Genomic DNA, 27,461 nt, shown 5'->3' with positions numbered 1-27,461 from the left:
TTGCTGTCATGTTTTCATATTTGCTGTCATGTTTTATGATTTGCTGTTGTGTTTTCCTATTTGCTGTCATGTTTTATCATTTGTTGAAGTGTTTTCCTATTTGCTGTCGTGTTTTCCTATTTGACGTTTTTTATGATTTGTTGAAGTGTTTTCCTATTTGCTGGAGTGTTTTCCTATTGCCATTGTGTTTTATGATTTGCTGTCATGTTTTCCTATTTGCCGTTTAGTTTTCCTATTTGCCGTTGTGTTTTATGATTTGTTGAATGGTTTTCCTATTTGCCGTTGTGTTTTATGATTTGCTGTTGCGTTTTTCTATTTGCTGTTGTGATTTGCACTTCAGGGCCACCGTAGTGCTGAGGGTAACCCAACAGTAGCAGCAAATCTTGCTACAGTGTTGTAAACATTAAAACAGCATAGCTTACGATACAAGTGCATACGCTGATGTGCTTTTTTTTTTGCACAAAGCATCAACATGAGGCTCAAAGCACAGTTTATCATCTTCACTCGGGGACGCAATCATTGGGACAGTCGATGTTATTGACGTGGGTTTGCCATGGTAAAACTACAATGTTACATCGGTTGACGGACAAACAAAAGGGCATCTGGATATGTTGCCTCGTGCGTTCTTACCGTGTTGTTTTATGCAGGCTCTACACGTGGACAACCGCTGGAAAATATGACTTAATTACCAGGGTTGGAATGGAAATAAAAAAACAACACTAAAGTGAAACGGAATGGTTGACAAATTGGGAATGTTTTTTTGCCCCCCCCTTGTCCGCTCACATTTATCCACATGAATCCCAATTGCTATGATCGCATTAAAATATTTTGTTACATTGATGCAAGATGAGCATAATATGTCAGGTCTACAAATCTACTGTACACATCATTATTCTGAAGTTTCAAACATGTTGAATTAAAATCTGCTTAAAATTGGTGTCATATTCCCTTTCCTTGAAAGACAGACTTCTGCGTTATGGTTAGGATACTGCTTATGATCTGGGGACTGTTGAACAAAACCAAGATAAGGGATTAAGCCGGGATATTCAAATTATACTGGATTAATTTAGCCTTGACTTGGTTGCACAAAAGCAGGTTGAATTAAACCCAGCCAAGTAACCATGGAGATGTATTTTTTGCAGTTAGCCTGCTAACAGCCAGGCTAAGATTAATCCCGGAGTCTTATGTGTTAAATCAGTTGTTGCTCTCATCCGAAATAAACATGTTTAACAGTTATACCATTGGCTTCTGAATGTGTTCTGCTTTATTTTTATTAACATGCATTTCAGTCAGGAACACTCTCGTCATAGATGTAACCATTTATTGCAACAAATGGAAATACAGTTATACTTGGCTATGAAGGTTCTTGATCAGCCAAGTACCATGCTAAGATGACACAGGGAGCACGCTACTGAGACCCCCTTGTACACAAGAGTGGGCCCAATCCAAGATATCTAAACAATTTCAGACATATTTATGATGACACCCAAAACCAGGAAGTGGAGGCTGGGGTGGTGGAGGCAAGCTTTGCCAGCAGCGGCGGTGTGAGGCAGCATTATGGCTGTGATTGGTTGTGACTGGCTGGAATGATAATTCAATCAGTGGGCCTATGACTTCCTTGTCCTGCATGAACTAACGCAATGCTTAAGTACTTGTCACTATTGCTGTCACAAGTTTGATTTAAATCCTACTATTGCAGTTGTTTAGATGGTTGGAAATGGTTGATGAAGTTGCAATGGTGGTTTCAATGAAGTCAGTGATGAGGGCAATATATAAAGTCCCATTCACCTATGTTTCTTCCTGCACCATGGCATGCCCATTAGTGTTGATGAACTGACCGAAGAGCCGGTTAATTAACCCGACTCGTGTCACTGAACCGGGAGAATCGAGTGCCATATGTAATGAACCGACACTTCTGTTTTTTTACCTCATTTGTGCCGTTGTGTGTAGCTGGTATTCTTCTGCTACTGTGTGTGTAGTAATCTAGGCCATTAGCACCTCCACTGGAGTGGTGGTAGAATCAATCAGGAAATGGGCTACCTGAGGAGACCGCACACCAGGCCACTGAACGAGACCAAATGTAATCGTGCAACCAGCTGATCGAGTCGAATGTAATCAAGCGCTGTCTTGGTTCTCGGCAAGTTTGAGTTATTAACCAAGCCTTGTTTCTGGTGCATCTTAGATGATTGTGTTCATGGCAATTCACACATTATCAGTGGGGAAGTACATCACCCCCCGCGACCCGATACCGGATAAGCGGACAAAGATGGATGAATAAATGTTTGTTACATGGTAGGCAGGCTGTCACGAGGAGACCGCGCACCAGGCTACTGAACGAGACCGTAACTGTGCCTAATGCATGAGTCTATGTAATCAAACGAGGTTCTCGGCAAGTTTGAGTTATCGACCGATAGCAGAAGCCTTTATGTCTCGTGCTTTTTAGAATTGTGTTCATGGAAATTCATAGGCTACATTACCAAGGAGAAAGTATTATATCACATACAAATATACGTCATGTTATCTTGGTAGTTATGTTAAGTTAAATGTTAGAAGTGAACTGTTGCTACATGGTAGTTAGACTGTCATGAGGAGGCTACTGAATGTAACCGTGACCAGTGCGTGGGTCTAGCGTAGGTCAGTATGAGTGTGTAAAAAGTATGTCGAGAACGAATGTAACCGTGCAACCACTCGAGTCTAATGTAATCAAACGGTGTCTTGGTTCCTGGCGGGGGATTTTTTCTCCGGAAATTCACAGCCAGACTGTCATGGCAGCTTGTTCAGAATACGATCTCATATTGTACTAAAATAGTTCACCGAAACGTGTTTCTGAAAACATTTTAAGCGAGAAATAGGCCATGCAGTTGCTGAATCTGTCTTCATTTCAGATTGACAAAGGTCAGTTTAAAAGATTTTCGTCAGATTTTGAGAGGCTCATCCGCTCCCCATTTCCGGGTGAGTCCTGACTGCCCTGTCTCCGACTGAACATGTCAGGTCGGCCCAAATGAAGGCCGACGGCTCCTCGGACGGCCGACGGCACGGGACACACCGACCAGACTCGAGTCACGGACCTCACCAGACGGCCCGACGCCCGATTATCGGGATGGTGTGTCTTCTCTCTTAAACTACTTAATAAAAAAAAATTTATAGCAAATCTTATAATTTTATAACAGCTTAGGTAAATCCTTGTGTGTGTTCATGTTTGTATTCAAATCTGTGCAAACTTTATCTTATTTTATGGTTTTGTATTATTGCACTAATAACTTTTTTCTTTCTTTCCGTTGTTTGTGAACACTGTTGTTTCTTGTGCCAGCGGTCTCCTAAGCCCCTCCCCCCACAAGGGAGAGCTCTGCACGATAGAGCATGTGTGAAGAGGGGGGAAGGGGAGGAAACCTATCTGCAGCTCCTGCGTGGGGAAGGGGGAGGGGAGGACGCTATGAAATGCGTGTGCCTGAGCAGTGATTGACACGCAGTTAGACACCCCCCCTGGCCCTGATTGGTGCATCTGAACAGGGAGCGGTGGATTTTTGCAAATCGCACTACAGGCTGTAGGTGGTGCCAGAGGAGCCAGATTTTTTTTTAAATGATCTGCTTCATGTAGTTCTACTGGAACATAGGGTCAGTTTCAGCAAATATGAGAGAAAGTTAGTTTTATAAGTCTTACCTACTGCATCTTTAAAGTGGCGATATGTAACTTTCAGTTTGTGTTGGTTCTAGCAGCCCCTTTGGACAAAAGCAGTAGTGTTTTTACCACACCTGCTGTCCTAAAGGTCTTTTCTTTACTGTGCTGTATTACCGAGTTAGTGTTACCGGGAGGTCATATAGTCACGATGAAAATCATTCATTTACAATAAGAGAAAATGTTACAGATGCATCGTTGCATTTCAAGTGTTACATACGGTAACTTAGCCTACTTTGGATCTTTTTGTATACTTTTATATCACTGTCACTGGGTCACGAGCCAAAACATTAAGAGATTGTTGTAGCAACCAACATAATAATAATTTAGATTAATATAGCGCATTTCATGAAACGCATGATGCTTTACACAAGTAACGTTACAGGGGGACAAGGGAAAAGAAAATAGTAGGCCAACACAAACATGGAGTAAAAGGAATAAAAATCAGGTGCTAAATGGAAGTGGGACGTCATTTCATGTTGGCTACTGACGTATAACCACATCGAGCATTGTCAAGTTAAATAAAAATATACATAGACATATTACATACCTCAGGGCCAATTCTGGGACTTTTTTTAATCATTTCATAAGTCACAGAATGATACTTAAGTAAAGGATCTGATTACTTCTTCCACCCCTGTCGGCATGCTTGGATTGTGTTTGACAGCCATTTACATATTTACTGGGTGTAACTTTAAAAATGTATAAAAGCACCGACTTTCCAAGTTGATTTAAAGTGGGTGCTTGGTGTTCTAATAATGCAGCAGCCTATAATGACATTAGATTAGATTCAATTAAATTAGATAGACTTTATTGATCCCAAATTGGGAAATGTCAGTGCTACAGCAGCAAATGATCAGCCCACACAGCATATAGCACATACAGAATATACAAGGAATTATAAATAGGATAGAATCCAAGAACACATATTCAATCAAGAAAGATTCAAAAATACAAAGGAAAGAATGTACAAACGTACGTTTTGTGTCATCTCGGCAGTGACCACTGGGTGGTGGAAGAGACCATGACCAAAATGTGAGGATTTTTCTTCATTGAGTACTTTTACTTTTAATACTTTAAGTACATTTTCCTGATGATACTTACATACTTTTACTTAAGTAACATTTTCAATGCAGGACTTTTACTTTTACAGTGTTTTTACAGTGTGGTATTAGTACTTTTATTTAAGTAAAGGATCTGAATACCTCTTACACACACACACACACACACACACACACACACACACACACACACACACACACACACGCAGCTGCTGACAATGTGGCTGAGGTCTAATTCAATCAAGAGAAACTTTTTTAGAGGTTACTGGATGTTACTGGCTCTGTGCCAGTGCAGGCTCCATGCAGATGAACAGAGCCAGTGGTGTATATATGTTGGCCAGAATTTGCCTTTTGGGGGCAGGTTTGAGCATCAACAACTTCATTTCCTGTATTCAGATACACTTTTATGCACCAATTTACAGTGGAAATACCTTTATTTAGCCTGTGTGAAGAAGAAAAACACAGATGACAATTCAAAATATATCAAAACTACAATGGAAAGTATGTTGTTGCGTGTCATTGGGTATTTTAAAGTGGGTATATGGAAATCCTGGAGCTTTCCTAGTGGGTATACTGCGTATACCTGCATATCACGTAGACTACAGAGCCACTGCTACAGCAGCTGCGATGACAGCGGCCGAGCTGGTGGCATGGAGGGAGGCGCTGCAGTGACAGAGCCTCTAGAAAGTCAGCAACGTTTCCCTTTCATCTGTCTGTCCTCCTCCAGAACGAACTGTTGCGTTGAGGGAAGATTGTGTGGAACCATTGCCAACAATCTGCCTACTTCTTAGCGGTCCAATCTAGTGCAAAGTGTTTGATTTACCACTCAAATATTCCGTTTCACTAGGAAATATGTCACAGAAAAGACGCTAAAGGCGCTCCAACTTTAACTGAATGGCAATATACCATGTATAAAATACAACTAACTCCAACCATTAGTTTTACACTTATTTTTGGAATTCATGGTCAATAAACCTCATTTATAGGAAATTATACCTAATTCTTGATTTAAAAAAAAAGCAGAAATTATGAATTATTTAGACTAATATTATAGGAAGGAAAATCACAGACTGGGTATATGTCAAAGTTCAGTGAGGATACTGTTTCGAAACATTTCAATTTCTTTTACAAATGCTAAAAAATTGAACAAAACACCCCAAATTCAATGGAAGTTGAGATCCGAGCTGTTGTTCTACTTATGAAGTGCGTGTATGGAATTTTTGGGTAATTAGAATTAGGTAGTTAAAAAGAAACCCATATTTCTGATATAGACATCTAATAAATCGGGAAGCCTCTGTGTGTGTTTTTGTGTGTGTGTGTGTGCGTCTGTCTTTAAACTATCTCATGAACCGTTCATCCAATCTACTTCCTACTTGGTTTCCTGGGTACCCAATGAATTTGGGGTTTGGATTTTGGAGCATTTGGAGCAGTATGGACAGCATTGGACATTGGATATTAAAGTTCTCATATTATGCTTTTTGGCTTTTTCCCTTTCCTTTATTGTGTTATATATCTTTTTTGTGCACGTTATAGGTTTACAAAGTGAAAAAGCCCAAAGTTCACCCCAAAGGGACTTACCATCTCCAACAGAAAACACTGTTCACAAACTGCTCCAAACAGCTCTATTGTAGTCCAGCCTTTACTTCAGAGACAAACGTGGTCACTTTGTAACACGTTATAATGCTCGCCTAGCTGCTAGCATGGCACGCCCTCATACTCTGCTTCTGACTGGCTAGTAGTCCTTACCTAGGTACTGTCAGGGCACGCCCTCATAGTCTGCTTCTGACTGGCTAGCAGTCCTTACCTAGGTACTGTCAGAGCACGCCCTCATACTCTGCTTCTGACTGGCTATTAGTCCTTACCTAGGTACTGTCAGGACACGCCCTCATACTCTGCTTCTGACTGGCTAGTAGTCCTTACCTAGGTACTGTCAGGGCACGCCCTCATACTCTGCTTCTGACTGGCTAGTAGTCCTTACCTAGTCACTGCACATGTGTGACTCCCAACAAAGATGGAACAGAAGTGAGATGTCTCACTCTGTAGCTAAAACAGAGAGCTCAACACAAAAGAGGAGCTGCAGCAATGTGCAGTACAGCAAAAATAATGTTTTTTATAAATTAAACCATGTAAACCTATTCCGAAAAAAAACATCTAAATACAATTATGAACCTGAAAATGAGCATAATATGAGCACTTTAAAACAAACGGGCAATAAAACCAAACGGCCGAAAAATAAAGGTTGAGGAAAAAAGTTGACGTAAAAAATCAAAACAAAAAAACCCTGCAGACGCAGCAGGCTGTTGACAACAGGTCAAATTGGACCCGAGGACAACTGGAGGGCTACGTAAAGCACTTTGAATTGTCTTGTTTCTGAAATGTGCTACACAAATGAAGCTGCCTTTGCCTTTCAACATACGATCATCACCCCCCCCCCCCCGCTCCCTGTCTGTCCTAGGATTGATTTTTAAAAACACTCACAACGTGACAACAACTGTTTATTAGATTGTCAATGGTTAGCGTTTCAATTCCACAGGCTTGGATAAGTTAGTCTTGCGCACGGTGCTAAGACCTTAAAAAACTCATTTTACAGACAAGCGTGAGTCTTTTTAAATGGGCTTCCACTGAATCCGATCAAATAAAGTAAACACTCCTTTGATGCTTGGCATGTTATTTTCCATAAAGGTTGTTTTTTTCTGACATCACAGTTTTCTTAGTTGTCATACAGGCAAATATATAAAATAACCAATATATATAGTCTGTAACATACATTACACTGGTTAAAAATGATATAATAAACTTCCTGCTCTACACACAGCACCAAGCAGTCTTGATAGAAGATCTTTTTGTTGTAGTTACACAGTCTGTCCACATGTGGGTGCTGGTGTCCCACTAAGTCAGGCGTCCTGGAGGCTCGGCAGGTTATGGCGCAAATGAAAGAATGGATTCAAACCCCCTCAACACTTTCATTGAGTACGTTCACATGCACACCAATATTCCACTACTTTTCCAAACTTATTCCGAATGTGATACAGGTCATGTAAACAGCATATTCCGGTTGGATATTCCGAATAAGGCCTTTTTCCGAATATAGCATTTTCCGATTAAGACACGTAGGATTTTAGAGGCATTCTTTGGACAAGTATACACCGCATTCAGAATATGCGTCTCAATCTGGGTTTTCACTGCAGTTTACGGCCTCTTGCTTGTTTACGGCTTATGGTCAGCTCTGTGCGTTGCTATGGTTGCTGTACACAAACCAACCAGCCGACAGTTTGCAGGGTATTTTGCACGGCTACATGTAAACGGGAATATTAGTGGGATATTCACTCTCATTAGCCATGTAAACGGCTTAGTCGGAATACAGTCTTTTTTGGAATAAGGGCAAAAACCGGAATATTATGTTCATGTAAACGTAGTCACTGTTGCATTCCACAAATCAAAGTCTCTCCCTATGATCCATGTAAGTCTTCCTTCCTTTTGGGAGTTCCTGTTGTGCTCCAAACTGCGTGTATCAGTGTGAACTGTACAGAGCCCCTACAGCACACGTGTCAAACTCAAGGCCCGCAGGGCCAAATCCGGCCCCTTGCAGATTTTGATCCGGCGCCCATATCTATTGAGGTTCACAATTCATTTTGGCCCGCCTAGCTTTGTCACTTTTTTCAACGTTTGACGTTGTTTTTCGGCCTTTTTGTAGTTTTTCCCCCCCCCACATTTTTGACGCCTTTTCCAACAATTGTTGGCATTTTTGTCGACCAAACTGTAAGTGAGAGCACTACGTGAGACATGAAATAATCCAGTCAAAGATATTTGACTTTTTCGATGAGATAAAAGCAATAAACTCTACATGTCTGGCCCTTGATGTGATTCTCATTTTCTAGAGTGGCCCTTAGGGAAGTTGAGTTTGACGCCCCTGCCCCAAAGGGACATGGGAATTAGTTTTTCTCTTGGTGCACACGAGAAACCAATCAGAGTAGCAGTCAAAATGGCTGCCGAGGAGGAGGTATTCATCTTCCTGAAAACACAACGAAATGTACCTGATAGTGTCTTCAACAATCTTAAAGATGATAAGGCAACTGTTAATTGATTTCATGCTGTGAATGTGAAATATTAACTTTAGCCACGTGATGTTAGCGTTACTTTTTTAGCATCATTTTGCTAGCCTTGGATTGGTTTCTTGTGAGGACGAGATACTTTTGCGTGTGCAACAGAAAGGCAGGCCTCAGAGCCGGCGCCATATCCTGTCTGTGACACAAATGTCTTGGTATCAGAAAGTGAAACAGCAGCTGGTGGGGCGCGTTACCGCAGGGGTGACCATACATCATTTTGGACCCATGTATTAATTCAATGACCCACGATCCAATATTATCGATGCAAAGTGAAAAACATCGATACATGTCGTCTGTAAGATGCCCCTTTATTTTAGATTCCCACTTCATATTTATTCTTTTTATTAAAAAGAGCAGTTTGTTTTTTTAATTCAATGTCTGGAAGAGCTCAGTAATAAAATTGTCAAATCATATTTAGGGTTGGGCATCGTTTTGATTTGAACAATTCTGATCTTCCTTTGGATTCCGCTTCTTATCGATTCTTTGCGGGGTGGAATTGAAACGGGTCACATGCTTATTTCACAGATAAGAGGAAGATTTTATTTAGATTGAATGGTGATTTACAGTTTTACCGGGCTTTTTTCTTCCATGTAAAATAAAGCCACACTTTAGAGCGCCGCTTACTGTGCTCCATGGCTGCAACACAACCAAGAAGCGTGGAAGTACGGCGATCGCTACGGAAACCGGACCTTGCCTGTGTTCAATTTGGAACCGACGATCGGATTGGAATCTAATTCATTTCTCGGAATTTCTGAAACAGTTTTCAAGTCGGAACCGGTTCATCGCAATATCAACTTGCGCAATATACACATCGCAAAAGGCTACAACATATCGCAATAGACACTCAGAGATTTTTAGTGTGAGTTGAAAGAAAATATCAGCCGAAAACTGCACATAAAAATGTAACAACGTTCTTTTTTTAAGTGGTGCCTTTTACATTCAATTCGATGTTCAATTTGTTCAATGAAAACATTTTGGAAATTATTTCCTTTATTTGTTTTAAATTCAACCAGCGATTTGCTGTAATTAGCAGAATACTAAGAGCAGCAGAAATGCAGAACTGAGCACACTTTGATATCTGTTTATCGCGAGTAATATCGTTATCGCGATATTCAACAATGTCATCACATATCGCATATTTTCCTCGTATCGTGCAGCCCTACTCGATGCCCGATCCTAATCATATTTTAGTGTAGTGTAACTGTGTTAAATGGGCGCGTGATATCGTCTCATATTGATCGCAGGCCCCTGAATTGAATGGTCATCGTATCGTGACAGACTTTGAGATATCAGCTAATAACCGTTGTACAAAGAATCAATATGATATCGTATCGTGATAAAAAAAAAAAAAAGTGTGATTTACACCCCTAGCGGCGTGCAGCGGTGGCTCTTGTACGTCCCCAGGTGGCGGAAGCTGCGGCCACACTGCTGGCAGCAGTAGGGCGTGGCGCCGCTGTGGATCCTCTGGTGGGTGTACAGGTTCCCCAGCTCCTTAAAGCGCCGGCCGCACTGTGGACAGGCGTACGGGCTCTCGCCTGTGTGCACCCGCTGGTGTCTCTTGAGTCCCGACAGCACTGAGAAGCCTTTCCCGCACTGGGGGCATGGGAAGGGGCTCTGGGCGCTGCTGTGCACCAGCCGGTGGCTTTTTAAGCGGGCGGCGTGGCGGAAGCGCTCCCCGCACTCGGGACACATAAAGGGCTTCTCCCCGGTGTGGATGCGCTGGTGCTGCCGCAGGTTGCCAAGGTAGTTGAAGCGGCGGCCGCAGTCCCCGCACTCGTACCCGCCCTCGATTTTAATCTCCTTTTTCACAGGTGCCGCTCCCCGCGCCATGCCACCGCCGCCAGCCCCAGCCCCTGTGCCATCCTCGCTCTGCCCCCCGCCGCCGCTGCCTCTCCTCGGGTCAGCGCTGCCATCCCCCATGGCGGGTGCCGCCGAGCAGGTGGACTGCAGGGCCTGGAGAGCCTGGGCGCCGGCAGAGTCCGAGTGTATCAGTTTGACATGTTCCTCTAGGAACACAGAGTCGGGGCAGAAGGTTCCACACAGAGAGCAGATGTAGGTGTGGCCGGGGAACTGCTGGCCTGAAACCACAAACAAAAAAACTAGAGCTGTAACAATTCCAAATGTTGCTGCACAATTAATTATCTCAGAAATAATTGCGGTTAACAATATAATTATCTCTTATCGTCAAAATTAAAAAAGATATATTACTTTTTCAAATAAGCTAAAGTTTTCCCAAGTACACAGCCTATTTAGTACACCACGTCTCTTTATTATCATAAAACATTGGTTTTTTTTTCTTAAATGAACATAAAAATGTAGCAATTCTCTCTGGCTTTAGGCAGCTACAGCCCAGGATGTTTGGAGTTGCTATGGCAACAAGTGACAGCTGCCGCTGGCATAGTTTTAGCTACACAGTCCGGCCAATAATCACTTATATAATTACAATTTGGCACATCTAAACAAAATCAACAATTACCATCACCAGCCATACCCCTTAGGACCTTCGCTAATGTTAGCATTAATTGCGGTTTAACAAAGAAACCGCGGTTATGTAAAAATATTGGGATTAGACAATTATGTAAGAATTGTTACAGGTCTAAAACAAACATTTTTTCTTGGCTAGTCTAGTTTTGCCAGACCTTCCTCCACAGCGCTGCGGAGGAGACAGCTAGCTAGACAACTGGCTGGACTATCTGTCCAATCTGAGTTTTCTGTTGCACGACTAAAACAACTTTTGAACGTACACATGTTCCACCAAAACAAGTTCCTTCCCGAGGCTATTTTGCAGCAGCACCGTGCTGAGCTTAGCGCCGCCCAAGACAATTGTGATTGGTTTAAAGAAACGCCAATAAACCAGAGCACATTTTTCTCCCATCCCGGAATGCTGTGTGGTCTAGCCAGACCCTCCTCCACACCTCCACAGCGCTGTGGAGGAGGGTCTGGCAAATCTCCCCCATCATTCCTTTTCTCACCAACCTGCCACAGGCCTGTCTGTGCTGCCCTGCAGGGGACTCCCCCCCTCCCCCGGAGAGTTCTGGGGCTCCATGGAGAACTCGGAGGGATGGACGTGCGACAGCGGGGCCTGGGCCGGCTCCAGCCCTCCCCCGTCCCTCCTCGGCAACTCTTCTTCCTCATCGTCCTCGGTCGGGGCCGTCGGGCTGCTCTCACACTCAGGCTCCTTCAGAACTGGGAAACATTACATCACATAAAACTTCTCCAGAGGAAAGTTGTACCGTGGGAATAAACCGAAAAAAAGTTAGCAATGATACAAATAAAGCTCTGTTTAGTGATTGATGAATCCGTTTGGATGTGGCCTTTTGTTTGCCATACTACAATTTAGGGCTGGGTGATATGGAAAAAAAATCAAATATCACGATATTTTTGACCAAATACATCAAAGTCCATATTGCAGGGTTGACTTCTGGTGCTTTCACAAAATATTAACAGAATGAGATTTTTGAATTATACATACTAGTGCAGTGCCCGTTGAAAATGTGCCTGTTTGGAACGGGCGATTACTTGGCCTGTGGTATTGCTGCTTGTAGAATTCATCAAAACCAAATTGTACCCCAAAATGACTTACAGAAGGACCCCAAACCACTTAATATGCAACTCCACTGTATAGCCTACTACTGACTTACAGTGTAGGCTACGTCTACATCAGAGGAAGACATTGTACTACTATATTTACCTGACAGAGAACGCTGCAGATTCAGAATGTAATCACAAAATATCACAATGAAAATGTGGAGTAATCAGACATAAGCCTCATGGACTCATGACAGTGGGCTACCCATCCGGCCCGTTATGAGAGCTAATCAGCACATATTATACCGGAGCTGTGCAGGTTACCTTCCCCCCAAACACGGACAGATACGTCTCCCTTTATAAGATAAATAGCCTGCCTATAAGTGGCATCACGCTCTGTCTGCACTCGTTGTCTGGTTGTGCTTTGCATGTGTGGGATTCTGAAATGTCCTTAAATTTGGGAATTGTCGTCAAAGACAGTCCAAAGTAGTGCTACTTTGCACATTTTTGTGGGTCTGAGGTGTATGTCACATTTTAGCTGCCAAAGCGCTGCTGCTCTCTGTCTCTGGTCCTCAGGGTGAGCGGCTAGAGCGGCTTCTTTTACTTATATATTTAACGATATCTTTTGTATTTCTAATCCAAACAACGTCAAACTTGGCACCGCACTTACTCGTGCCCGTAGCAAGACACCTGTCAAGTTTGAAATCCATCGGACTAACGGTTCGAGATATGCGCATAACACACACACACACTGACCGACAGAAGTTCCTGCAATTTATAGATAGATGCCACCATGACAAAAAACTGCTTGTTTTTATAACAAGAAACTGGTCTTCTCATCATCATAGTTCATGTTAATCCAAGATATTTGTCATGCTATTATTATTTTGTCATAACGTTTGTTGTTACAACAACATATCACATCATGTTATGTCATGAAACTTAATGTCGTGAAGTTATGTTATGAATCTCCTTATTACCCAAGATAATGTTAAATTGTTACCTCATTAGAACAATTTAATCAAAATGCTATCTTAGAATCTCATAATTATGACTCACTATCTCATAATTTTGAATTAGCAAGGGTATTTTTTTTACATCATTGCTAACTTTTTTAAATCAATTTTGCTGGCTGCAATGGGCTTCCACAGCTGTAAGTTACACAGTAATAGATCCATGAGTGCATGTCTTCAGAAGTGTCCTCCATAGTGTAGTAAAAACACATGCACACACGCACGCACACACACACACACACACACACACACACACACACACACACACACATAGTGCGTGGCTCTATCTTTGTGGGGACCCATCATTGACATAATGCATTCCCTAGCCCCTTACCCTAACTTTAACCATCGCAACTAAATGCCTAACCTTAACCCTTACCCTAACATAATTCTAACCCTAATCCTAAAACCAAGTCTTAACCCTCAAACAGCCCTTTAAAGTTATAATATATATATACGAATATAGTTAAATAAGAACACACACACACACACACACACACACACACACACACACACAGCTGTGTTTACCTTTCAGGTCTGAAGAATAATCCATTGGTGCTATCCATTCGTAGTCATACATCCGTTTGCTGCCAGAGGGGAGCATACTGAACAGGTCATCTGTGGTGGACTCGGAGTCTCCGTGCCCGTGCCCGGAGCCAGCCATGCCGCTGTCGGGCCACAGGTTGAGGGAGTGCGGGTCCGGATCTTGGCGAGGCTCCCGGTCGCCGCTGGCTTGGCTGCTCTGGTCTGCGTCCATTTCAGCACACCCCCTCGAGTTCTTGTCTTTCATCAGATAGTCGCAAATAGCATCTATATTCTCCTTCTTCACCCCCGGCATGACAGCCTTGGCTCTCCTTGGGTCGATACTATTGTGTTTGGTGCCTGAGCTGAAGTCATGTTTCTTGAAGCCAGCATCTGCAGACGGCTCCATGGTCGTAACGCCGGGGAAAGGGTCCCTGCCATCCCGCTGGACTGTATCTAGTCTCGCCTTTAAGACTTCAATTTCTTCGGTTTTCTCGCGCAGCTCCATTTTCAGGACTCGTATCCTGATGCTGACCATTTTGCGGATCTCAGACAGCGCTGTCTCCAGCACCACGGTGATGTTTCTGCCGAGGTGCTCGGTGATGTCGCTGACCGAGCAGAGCAGCTCCTCGTCGTGCTCCAGCTCCAAGAAATCGCCGTCTCCTCGGCTCGCTGAACCGGGAGGCTCCATGAAGGCGCCGTGGAGTTCAGGAGACAGGCTCGTTTCAGCGAAACTGTGGTTTCGTTTGCGACTCATAGATTAGCTTGGCTAGGAGCTCTGTTTTTCCTAAGAGTTTGGCTAGCTGAAAAGCTAACCAACAAGCTAATGTTTGGATGATGCTGAAAGACAGTAGTTAGGTTTTTCAGAGTTAGCGCTAGTAACGCCGGATGTAACAGGAATCTGTCTTCAAAACAAAAGCATTGTCATTTCAAACAACTGAAAGGACGTAGCTTGGCCAATTAGACTTTTGTTTTGAAAGCAGTAAATGGAAGTATCACTTTTGATAGTAGTTTACTCATGAGTTTACTTGACATACACAACAGAGTTGCAGTAATGGCTGAATTCGGCAGAGTTTAGATCGATTGTCAAGAGTAGCGCCCTCTAGAGTATAAAGTAGAAAACTAACGGTGGCAGTTAAATCAGTATTACTGTACTACTTGGCACCGTTTCTAAAGGATTTATAAGTTGTAACTAAATGGCCTTATTAATGGTTAATACAGTATTTACTAAAGATGTATGGATACATTATTATCCATTAATAAAATAACTTAGCTGGGTTGTATGGTTGTGGAAAAATACAGTTTCCACATATGTATCATTTCTGTTTGATAGAACTGATTGGTTTCTCACTTTTTAATACACCACAAATTTTGCAGTTATAAATGTTAATAAGTCAGGGTTTTAACAATAATTTTTGCAGTTGTAAATGTTAGAAATGGAGTTTGGTCCAGATTATCTGTATCCCTTTTCTATCCTTGTGAGGGACAGAGCTGTTAGGCGTGATGAGTCACAGACAGATTTTCAAAATAAGAGGGTTTTATTCACCTTAAAAGAACATATGCAACACACGTTCTAGGCCCACAAAAGAGGTCAGCTAAACAGAACTGAACTCAGGTCATGACAGCTGATAATAAACTGACTGGAACTGAACACACCAAACCAAATAAACTGAACTGAGCTAATACATTCTTAAGGAATAAACTACATTTTGTAGCTCAGAAGAAAGTGGTTGCAGGTGCAGCCATCGCAGTCCTCAAACGGTCTATCCACTCGTAGGGGCATTTTACATCCTGGCAACTATTAACAATTTTTTATTGAGGGCATATAACTAATCTCTAAAACAACTCATGGATTAAGCATTAATGAAGAAATGAGTAAACAACTTAAAAACCCTTATATAAAGGTAAACTTATAGCTACATTTAAAGACACACTCAATGATTTTGGTAGATGACCCAACACTGCTCCAATGCTCCAAATTTCTTCTAACTTCACAGTTGATGTTCAACATTGGGAGGGGGTTGAGATCTTCAACTCTCTAGGGAGGTCCCGGGACATGTCTACATGTATTGAAAAAAAAACATTGAAAAGATTGTGGGAAAAACACTCAAAAAATGTGTCAAAAACGACAAAAGGCGACAAATGTCGGAAAAAGCGATAACAATTACAAAAAAAAAACTCAAAAAGGCGACAAAAATATGAAAAGATTGTCAATAAAAAACTTGAAAAAAGGGACAAAAACGTCTAAAAAAGCTTAGTTAGATTAGTGTGTGTGGGGGGGGTGCGGGGTTGTAACCCCACTATCCCGCCAGTAAATTACACTTATGGTACTAACTACATTAACAGAGAGGAAGGAAGACATTTGGCGAATTTTGACTGAATTGTGGAAAACTACAGCCTTTTTAAAGCTGCACCATCAATTATTTTAATTTGTGGGTGGATCAGATGTCTACTGTAAAAGGTGTCGTTCGTAGTGACATACCCACAAAGGATTAACAGAAATCTTCAAATTGACTTCACCTTTTTCGGAGCTTTTCACCTCTTTTATCTCATTATCTCCAGCATTTCTTCAGGAGTTGGTGGAGACCAAAACCGAGCTAAAAGCAGAGTGAACATTGGACTTACATTCATCAGGTGAACACAAACATGACTTCTAATGAATGCTAATCTTGCCTCTGTGTCTGCTGGAAGCTGCTCGCTAACATTTTCACCATGGCTGAAAAATATGATGATGCAGTTTATAACAAGGAGCAAGGAGAATATAACGCAGGGATCATACTTTCAGGGATTCACACTCCCATATAATAATAAAGACTCCTGTACTTTACACTCCTTAGTCATCTGACTACTACTGTGTGTGGAGTAAAAATGAGTAAGTATTTTATGACACCTTGCAGAATGTGTAAGTGCTGAGCCATCGTGTATCTTGTGATCCTTTCCCTGTGATTGTCTCGTAGCTGCTGTTATAAATTCCTGAGCGTTGCTCCGGTTTTAGAACAACGCCACTGCAATTCGGAGCTGACAAGAGGAACTGACTGGAGGAAAGGAAACGCTGAGTCTGTTCCTGGGATGTTTGAGGGAAAACACACACACACACACACACACACACACACACACACTCAACCGAAACACAGAGGCAAACTTTTGCTTTGGGGGGGCGGCGTTTAGAATAGAAAGTGTGAAAGAAAATACGGGCAGTTCTTTGGTTATATTCCCCGAAATTAGTCTAGGTCACATGTGCCAAACTCAAGGCCTGCGGGCCAAATCCGGCCCTTCGCAAACTTTGATTCGGCCCACACGTTATTCAAGGTTCACAATCAATTTTGGCCTGCCTATTTCGGGTTCTTTCTTATTTGTAAACATTTTTTATGCTTTTTCCCGGCATTTTTTTATGCTATTAATGACATTTCTGGTGCTTTTTTGCAACATTTTTGTCACTTTTTTCAAAATTCTTTGCACGTCAATAAACTATTGCACTTGTATATACATGTCCATTTTTTTCAGTAGTTGTACTTTGCTATCTTATTTAATTTTTATCCTATGTATTATTTCTAGTATAGTTCTTGTATTTTCTGTAAGTGTGTGGGTGAGTATGTGTGTATGTCCTTGTAACTTGCTGCTTGTAACAGAGTAATTTCCCAATTTGGGATTAATAAAGTCCATCTATCTATCTATCTATCTATCTATCTATCTATCTATCTATCGATGTGATTGTCTTTTTCCAATGGGGCCCTCAGAGAAGTTGAGTTTGACACTATAGGTTATCTTTATGTATAAGAACATGATTAAAATTCAGCCCTGTGTCCCATATACTGATCTGGAAAATGGAAAGAGCTTTATTTGTTCAGTGAGTGATTATTAACCCGAAATTTCAACTGCACACTTGAATTTTGAGGAGGGATTGGAGCAACCTTTCAATACTTGAATCTCACCAAAGGTGAAGACTGGGTCTTGTTATTTGGATTGATACGCAGATATACAACCTGCAGCATGAATGTAAATAACAAACAGAGGTAATAACACAAACAGAATGAATATGATGATGGTTTTTAGGCCTGTCAGTGCAGATACGACAGCAAAGGGTCTGAGTCAAGTTAACTGGAGCTAAACAGGAAATGTAGTAAATGTAACTTCAAAATAAGAGAGCAATGTTGTATTATAACTGTGTAACAATGGTAGTAGGCTACATTTTTGCACACTTCACTGCTGTTGCCAGCAATCTGATTGGTACACACGTTGCACTCAAGTTCATATCCAGTTGTATGTACTGGGTAAAGAAATACTGAAAATAACAAACTAACAAATAAATAAAGTAAATAACATAACGCAAAATGAAGTGAATAAAAAAGAAATAGTGCCAAAATATCTACTTACAGCAACGCAAGCAGCCAATAAATAAGTAACAATAATGCATTCAGAAAAATGTGTATTTTGAAAAATAAAATGGGAATAAATGAATAATTACAAATAATAATAATAACAAATTCCTGCACACACTTTTCACCTCTGCGTTTGGTTTATTTATCGAAGGTTTTGGTCCCAGGGACCTTTCTTAAGACATGTATAAATAAAAATAAATACATATTAGTCAACAAAAAAAAAATACAATTCATACAATAAGTATGTGATATATTTGTTCAGTTATATTTAGAATTGAGTTTCGTAAAAATGTGGATCTCCCTTTACGTTCATAATGTTTTAAAGCGGTAATATGTATTTGTTTTTTTAATTGAGGAATTATAACAAAACTCTATTAACCAGCATTACATTAGATTGCAAAGCACACATTTGAGTACTGTAAATAGGCTATAACAAAGATCATTTATTCAAACATGAATTCCAACAAGAAGCTATATACATTTCTAAAAAATACTTGTGATTTTAATAACATCCTCTGCCAAAGACAGGAACACGTTTCTTAAATGTTGAGCTCAATCTCAATGTGCATTCATTTGGAAAAAAATCTACGACACAGGCAGGTCAGTTAAGGTCAAATGTTTTTGTCAATGGGACTTTTATTTTGAAAGGAAACACCAGCTCGAGACTTCCGCCTCTGCTCTGATACTTGGAGAGAAGTTTCGTTGGCCGCACCGAGCAGAAGCCTGTGATGTTGAAGAGTTGACCACACACCGGGGAAGTTGGGACACTGTAACCGTACGGTTGTGTTGGCCATGTCAGCCAGGTCGGACCGAGACATCGGCGGCCGCGGGCCCCGGAGAAAGAGCGCTACAGACGGCCAGCAGCACCGTGAGGCGGCAGAGAAATCAAACCGACCCAGCAGAATAGGTAGGCTATTACTAATATTCTAATACTTCAGAACCAGAGAGATAGGCTATCAGTGGTGGAAGTAGTAGAGTAGGTTATTTAGATCATTTACTTAAAGCACCACACTGTAAACAACTGTTACACGTAAAAGTCCTGCAGTAAAAAAGGTTACTTAAGTAAAAGTATGTAATTATCGTCAGGAAAATGTAGCCTTCTTAAAGTATGCAAAGTAAGAATAGGCCTATACTCAATGCAGAAAAATCCTCACATTTTAGAAACTGGAAACGATCTGTCAATCAGTCAAGTGTCAAGTGTTGTGTTGTCTTAACGTCGACTATGCAACTTGTCAAAATTGAAAGTGAACACTTTTTTTTGTTTAATTTTTGTAAGTTTTTGATCCTTTTTTTCGAGATTTGTGTCGCTTTTTTTCAACGTTTTTGGCACTTTTTCCCCCCCCACTACCACCAGTATCACTAATACCAACTTATAACCACTAGCTTTACACTTATTTTTGAAATGTGTGTATATATGTATATATATATATATATATATATATATATATATATATATATATATATATATATATATATATTAATGTACAGTTAGGCTTAAACATCACAGTCAAGAAACAATAGGCAACACATGTTTACTCTGTTAATTATCCTATTAGAATACCTAAATGATATAATTATTAATGGGCAGATTAGTGTAATGTTAAGGTTAAAAAATATATATACGTGAAGTGCTTTGTGCTGTTTTCATGTTGAAGCACATGTACACTGTATACTGTCTACTATACTTTACATGTAGTCCATAGTGTGTGTTCCTTATTGCTTTTCTGTTTCTTTCCTGTTTTGGAAAGAAATGTATTGGATGCCGTTGCCGCTAGCGTCTTTCAGTTGTCATTTTCAATTCAATTCAATATTATTTACAGTGTCAAATGTTTCATTGGCCAGTTATCGTGCCACTTGCACATGTTAGTGCACGTCAGTGCACGGGTCCACTATGTGATAAACCCTATGGAGCATTTCACGTGTGTACATATTACACAAATAAACGGAACGAATCAGAGAAGCGAAAGAACAGTTGTGTCCTGTTCTCTTTATTTATTGTTTTTATACTGTCCAACCAGTAATACATGTCCTGTTCTCTTTATTTATTTATTTATTTTATACTGTCCAACCAGTAAAACATGTCCTGTCCTCTTTATTTATTTATTTTATACTGTCCAACCAGTAAAACATGTCCTGTTCTCTTTATTTATTTTATACTGTCCAACCAGTAAAACATGTCCTGTTCTCTTTATTTATTTTATACTGTCCAACCAGTAAAACATGTCCTGTTCTGTAGACATGGTCCTTATTTATTTATTCATGTTGGACCAGTCCAATATGACTGTCAGTTGAAATAATCCTTGTGTTGCATTTGTTATGAATCTATTTTGATGCGTTTTCCCATAACATTTGTGTTTGTATGTTTAAAAATGTCGAAATTAATATCAATATGGCAATATTCATAACCGATATCGCAATATCACATTTTGTCAATATTGTGCAACCCTAGTTCCAAATATCGGTTATCGGTTTCATTAACGACTAATAATCGGTATCGGCCTTGAAAAACCAGTATCGGTCGATCCCTAAAATGTTATTGTTGGTACTACTGTTGTGGTGTTTTAATGCTGTGAAATTGTATTGTTGTTGTAGTGTTGTCTTCATGTTGTGGTTGTCGGAGTGGTGTTTTTGTGTTGTTGTTGTTGTGGGCGAGTTTTAATACTGTGAAATTTGATGGTTATCCTTGACTGTTGTGTTAGCGTTTTTTATATTCCAGTGTTAGGTTTCCCTTCTGACAGAGATGTTATTCCCTGTTCCTGCCCAGGGACTACAGATTTTTAGCTCATTGCTAACTCTGTTACTGCTAAGGAGCTGTGCATTGTCACTGTCAAGTAAATAAAATAAAAATAAAAAAAAAACTTCCATCTGCTGCTGCCAGTTGGGACACAGAGACAATGATACAGATATAGAGAAATATGATTCACAATAATTATAGCCGTTGGTATGATGAACAGTGGCAATTATTATAGTAACAATAAAGATAACAGAACTATGACTAGAAATAATAGTTGTAGTAGTGCAGCATTTTCCATTTTAAAGAAGACTCTTCAGCCATATGAGTTCTGTAATAGGGCTTAAAATAAAAGTAAGTTACTTGCAATTTTGGTTATGTCTGCATCTTCATGTTTTAACAGTGCGTGGTTTCTCCAGAGATGCTGCAAGTCTGAAGGGAACTGTGTCAACATGTGAGGAAAACTTCCCAACAGGTAACTTTTTGTTCTTTTGTTTTTACTTTTGGACTGGCTGCTACTACCACTGTTGGTCTTAGGGCTGGACAATATATCGATATTATATCGACATCGATATATGAGGCTAAATATCGTCTTAAATTATGGATGTCGTAATATCGTGATATGACATAAGAGTTGTCTGTTCCTGGTTTTAAAGGCTAAGGTGATGTGATTTTCTAAACTTACCAGACTAACTAGCTGTTTTATTATTTGCCTCTACTCACTTAGTCATTGTATCCACATTATTGGCGATTATTTATCAGAAATCTCACTGTGTTAACAATATCGCCGCAATATTGACATCGACGTACAGTTTTTAGTCAAAAAAATCGTGATGTTTGATTTGCTAAAACACTACATTACATACAATGGTGCCGGTGCCTTAACTGATGTAGAAAAAGAAAATAGCACAAAACAACATTGGTCATATGGTCAAATTGAAATGATTTCTTTAAAATGTAATAACAATAACTTATTTCACCAGTCAATTGCTGTTAAATGACAAAAAGAAGAATCACTAGATGGCAGAAGGGAACTTTCCAACTTCATTGAATGCACCATGAGCTTACGAGGTGCAATAGAACGCACCATGAAGTCCTGTCAGTGGTGCAGCTAGTCTCCTCTATGTCTTTAGCTGCAGACTATTGTACTTCCCGGTGCTGGATCATTTCCAGTGAAATACAGCCACACGTTAGACCGTTTAGCTTTCAGCATTTTAACAGAATTTAATCAAACAGTAGGCTAATGTTACCTGCTGCCAAGTGTAATGTTTTTGAAATGTACTTTTTGAATATAAGAGTAAAAAATGGCACTACCGCGGCTATATGCCTCGCGTGATCGGTTGTGGGCCGCGGCTGCGTTCAGTCTCCTGTGATTGGTTTACAGAAATGCCAATAAACCAGAGCACGTTTTTCTCCAATCCCAGAATGCTATGTGGTCTAGCCAGACCCTCCTTCGCAGCACTGCGGAGGAAGGTCTGGCAATGCGAGACTACACAAGTAGTTATGTCTCCCGCTGTAATGGTTTGCCCTCTTATGGACATAATGCGCAAAAATAGTGAGTTTGCAGTGTGTTTAGCGATTGTTGCTGCAATTCTAAGCCAATAAAGTGTGTTCAGTTGGGTGGCGAGGACGGCAAGGTAGCTAACGTTAGTGTTATTTTTAGTGGTTCCCACCGTAATACTAAGACGAGGAAATGTGTCTGTCAGTTGAGTGGAGAGGACGGCGAGGTTGTGGTGTTTTTAGCAGTTCCTAGAGTAAGCCGAAAAAGTGTGTCTGTCAGTTGGGTGACGTACAGAGTTCCATGTGAGCATGGGCTTTTATGACACGTCATGTCAATATAGCCAGCATCTAACGTTAGCTACTCCGCTGTGCTGTGTAATATTTGGCTATGTGAGACAAGCGTCTAGCAACATTGTTGTGGATGCGGCAGTCTCAGCCTGGCAACCTCCGTGAACTTTGAGTCTGGGGAGGAGGGGGCGGGGGAGACGACTGTCTCCAGTATTTTGAATTTGTACTGCAGTAACTATTTTAAACACTAGCTATCAGTATTACATGTTGCAACTTTAACATTGCTAGATAGGGTGTTGGCGCTGCATTCATGTGGTGTCGGAGTAATCGGAAAAAATTAGTTACCTCATGGGAAAATTCACACTGCATTAACATTGCCTTGGCAGAGGACTGCGCTTTCCGAATGCCCTTTTATTAGTGATGTAGTACTCTAGTCCTGGACTCTGACTCGAGTCCGACTCAAGACGCTCTTCTCTGGACTTGTAATTCGACTTGGACTTGCGCACTGTTGACTCTAGGATTTATGAAATTGGACTCGAGCATTCATAAAAATAGGACTCGGAAGTTGGATGAAGTTTCATACTACTTGTATGTGTAACAGGCAGTAATGGAGTACTCAAGTCCTGGACTCTGAGTCTGACTCGAGTCGCTATTCTTTGGACTCGAAACTTGACTCGGACTCAAACTCAGGTAACAGTAACTTGGACTCAACTCAGACTCTTCTTTGGTGACTCTGACTTAGACTCGAACACTGGGGACTCAAGACTTGACTTGGACTCAACAGTTGGTGATTCGACCACAATGCTGCCTTCTAGTCCCTAAGTATTTTACCTTTTACCATCTATCATGGAAGAAAACAAGAGGCCACTGAAATCCTGTTAGTGATGTCCAAATGCAGCTTCATGAACCATTAGTGTTATTAATTGACCCAACCAGATGGCGCTCTTGGTTTAAAGAAAATAGCTCAAGATATGGCAATTCAGTGGGCTTTTAACCCTTTCTCGAACAGAGAGCGCCATCTATTGGGCTCAGAAAACAAAGAAAATGCTTCACGAAGCTTCATTGGAAACTGTTAGTGGCCCCTTGCTGTTATGTTGGAGAGAAATCCCTTATGAAATATTGCCTTCAGTAGCACTGCCAACCTCACCCGGGTCCTCCGAGAACACATGAGCTGTAAAACTGAAGTGACCTCAGTGGAAAGTCATGTGGAAGAATTTGAAGTGGTTTATACCTTGAACCTGTGAGTCCCACCTAAGTCATTTATTAATCGGAGAGTCACGCAGTCGCACAGTGACATCCACTACAATCACTAGAAGAGTTCATAGGGAGCCGAGGGAGTCAAAAATCATATGTATCGTGACTTTTTTTGTGACAATTTTTGAAAGTCATTCTTTTCCCTAGAATCCATATTTTTCATTTATTTGTTTTACTAGTGATTCACCTGAATATTTTCTGTCTATACGGTGTGACGACGACTACATCATATCCGTCTTCTGACCAAAAGCAGAAAAAGCAGAAATTCCATGTTATGTACTTCTTTACAAATTAAACAAATGTCAGCAGGGCTTTTAATTAACTTTTTCTAATCACCAACCAACATAGCTAGTGCATTTTTAAAGTTACCAGCCGTAATCGGATATTCCACTAGCCAATTTGTTTTCCAGGGAAAATAAAACAGATTATGAGTTATTCCATTCTTTAAAAATACTTGATGGCTGGCAGATATTCAGTATATTAAGATATAAACATTTACTTTACTCTTGACAAATATCTCCACATTTTTTTGTCCTAATTAACTTCATTTCAGCTCCTCTGGTTAGATTTGCACCGTTAAAACCGCCCAAATTTCTTGCCGGAAAACAGACCAATCTGTAAACACTGACTTGTCGGATTGTTTCTGCAGCCCGCCGATTAAAAACAGACACTTAGACTTATTCATCACCGGCCAAATAGGCTAGTAACTTTACAAAGTAAATTTTTACTGGCATTTGGCGGGTTGGCGGGTGTCAGTTTAAAGCCCTGAATGTCAGACTGACTGACAGACATGTGATGTACATTCTTCATGATACATTGTCTCTAGAAGTGTATTATTCAACTTTTGTTAATTGTTAAAAGAAGGAAAAGAAAATCACAATACTCAATGCTATCGAGTCGCAATAAATGGAAACCGCAATAAAAATCCAATTGGCACCCATCCTGAAAGAATCACATTGGGACAAAAGCACACCATCCCAGCCCTAAAGGCTCAGTTTGCATTGAAATCGTTTAAGTTGGTCCTATTGTTAGAGGTCCAATGTGTGGGAATTTCTCCCATCTAGCGTTGAGATCATATATCGCAATCAACTCTCTCGCGCCGCGCAGTTCAAAGTACGTATTACAGCTACAGTAGCCTTCACGCTTCAAAAAGCCGGTCTCATGCTCTTTTCAATCTCCTTTTTCTTTTTCTTTGCAAAGAATAAGACTCCTGTTCCTGAAATTTGGATTTTGAATATGTGTGGTCCTCCATGTTTCCGTCTTCAAACTTGCCGGGGGCCGGGAAGCTACGATACCCGTTAGCAGCATTAGCAGCACCTGTGAGTTTATCATGTGACAGCGAAAACGCGAAAGGCGGAGCAGTATGTCCTGTATGTCCCTTACCAGCTAACGTATTTCAATGAATATGGAGCATGAATATGGAGCGTCTACCCCAGTTCATGCGAATGTAAAATTTCAAGCCAAAAGGAATACTTGGAATTGATGGTGGAGGTAAATATTCATGATAAAGGACAAGTTTGTGAATGGGCAACACCGATTTTTTGATAATAAACAACTAAAAATGTTACACACCCTAACATCCATCGAAACATGATTCATCACATTCCCCACATCACAATAATGCCAATTGTCAGAAATGTGGTGCATTTTTAATTTTTAAAATGGTGTCAATAATGTCAATATCCTACTGTTCCTTGTGTATTGAATGTGTAGCTGTTTTGTGCTTTGTGTCCTAAACTCTATTAGCTAAAATGACCATGTTAGGGTATAAAGGACAACCCTGTTTCAGACCCCTCTGCAGGTCAAAAAGTTCTACAAATACCTAAACTTCCTTTTTTTCTCAAAGCACTATATTCAATTATTATTTGTGTTTGAAAAAGGTATTTTTTATTTTATTGTATTTTATTGTAACGCTGGATCGTGGATATTGTTTTATTACACCAGTTAAGTGTTTTTACCACAGCAGCAGAAACTGCTCAGCTCATTCTTTTTTTTTTTTTTAGCAAACATTAACAGGATAGGCAGTCTAATGTCTGTCTCTGATGTTAGGAAAACAGCACATGACTCTACTCACGGAGATGTAGGCGATCCCCATATCTCCCAAAGTCGCCATTGTTGTTACACAGACACCTTTACATACTATATGATCTTTATCATGCAATGCAAAACTGACCAGAGGACAAACAGGGCTCTCCAGTAATTTAGTATGTCCCTTTATAAAGCTGATGCAAGAGACACAGTGATTTACAGTACCTTAAACATTATAATCATTGGCGGAGCCAGACATAAACATTCTGGGCTGAGATTCTTTTCCCATTTACAACAGCTATATGCAGTATTTTTCAAGATATTTGATAAAAGAATGCCTAAAACTCTTTACATCCTTTGGGAAAAACATGATAGTTGCCTAGGAAAACAATCCTCCTGTAGAGCCTACATCCTGTTTTTGTATCTAATTGTTCTCCGAAAAAAGACAAAGACAAAAAATGTTTAGGATTTTCACTCCTGACACCTAAAAAGAGGCAAAAATGTTTTGATGTTACAATTTTTAAGTTAGGCTACAAGCACTATACGAGTAGTATAGGGATCAGGGATCGACCGATACCGTTTTTTTCCAGGCTGATACCGATACCGATTATTAGTAGTTAATGAAACCGATGACTGATATCTGGAACCGATATGCATTTACAGCGAACATGAAAATCTTTAAGTCAAAATAAAGATTTTGGAATGTTACAAACGCCAAATGCCAAAAAATCCTTTAATAAACGAGAAACTTTCATCATAATTCCCAGTAAAAGATAGTCAGATAGTGTTGTGGGCGGGACATTAAGTCAGACTCAGTGGTGAGTGAAACCGAAGCAGAGGGACAGACACAGAGCCGTAGCCGAGCCAAAGTAGAACAATTTTTCATTGATTAACTTAATCGGTTGTTAGGCAAATAAAACACCAGAGATAATCTGCATACTGTCAAAAAACGACCCGATAATCGGTCTGGCCCTAACAGGGATTTGGCATAAAACAGCATTACTAATCTTGAAACCTATTTTTAGTAGAGTTTAACAGAATGAATATTTCCCCAGTAATTAGGGTTGGGTACCAAGAGCCGGTGCTAATATGGCACCGGTGCCTTAACGACCAGTATCTACTGGACAGAATAGTAATGTGGATTGCGGTGCCTCATTTCGGTGCCTCTTAAATGCCTGCGCTGTTCTCTGACGCTGCCTTCACACTGGCACTTGAAATCAGCTCCGTAATACGCAATGCGCCCCCAGTGGACTTCATACTACACTGTTGAAAGCGTCGGAAGCGAGTAGAAAAAAAATGAGAGACTAGTCTAGAGACTAGAACGACTTCTGTCAGTGTCCGAATGTCCAATTCCCTATGACCTCTCATCTGAGGG

The 27,461-nt window shown here is 40.6% G+C and overlaps 2 protein-coding genes across 2 annotated transcripts in view; one reads left to right on the top strand and one right to left on the bottom strand.

Moving 5' to 3' along the window:
* Positions 1-9,286: 9,286 nt before the first annotated feature.
* znf16l (zinc finger protein 16 like) lies at positions 9,287-14,943 on the bottom strand. The gene is made up of 3 exons (XM_031290830.2): positions 13,913-14,943; positions 11,820-12,029; positions 9,287-10,921 (listed from the first exon to the last, which is right to left on the bottom strand). Exons 1-3 carry the CDS (start codon positions 14,661-14,663, stop codon positions 10,203-10,205), a joined length of 1,680 nt encoding a protein of 559 aa, XP_031146690.1. The 5' UTR covers positions 14,664-14,943; the 3' UTR covers positions 9,287-10,202.
* Positions 14,944-18,961: 4,018 nt separating this feature from the next.
* The window catches only part of LOC116043839 (SH3 domain and tetratricopeptide repeat-containing protein 1), a 33,358-nt gene continuing 24,858 nt past the window's right edge, over positions 18,962-27,461 (top strand). Inside the window, exons 1-2 of the mRNA XM_031290819.2 lie at positions 18,962-19,192; positions 21,420-21,491. Coding sequence (XP_031146679.1) covers positions 19,078-19,192; positions 21,420-21,491 — 187 coding nt within the window. The 5' untranslated portion in view covers positions 18,962-19,077. The remainder of the gene's footprint in view (positions 19,193-21,419; positions 21,492-27,461) is intronic.

The sequence above is a fragment of the Sander lucioperca genome, chromosome 17, assembly GCF_008315115.2.
Source record: "Sander lucioperca isolate FBNREF2018 chromosome 17, SLUC_FBN_1.2, whole genome shotgun sequence".
NCBI lineage: Eukaryota > Metazoa > Chordata > Actinopteri > Perciformes > Percidae > Sander > Sander lucioperca.
This window is presented reverse-complemented; position numbering and strand designations above follow the sequence as displayed.

Excerpts from the sequence above, each read along its gene's own strand:
- znf16l (XM_031290830.2), bottom strand. The coding sequence starts at position 14,663 with ATGAGTCGCAAACGAAACCACAGTTTCGCTGAAACGAGCCTGTCTCCT. Across the intron at positions 12,030-13,912 it reads TTATTCTTCAGACCTGAAAG|TTCTGAAGGAGCCTGAGTGT; the intron begins GTAAACACAGCT and ends AATGTTTCCCAG. Across the intron at positions 10,922-11,819 it reads CACAGACAGGCCTGTGGCAG|GCCAGCAGTTCCCCGGCCAC; the intron begins GTTGGTGAGAAA and ends TTGTGGTTTCAG.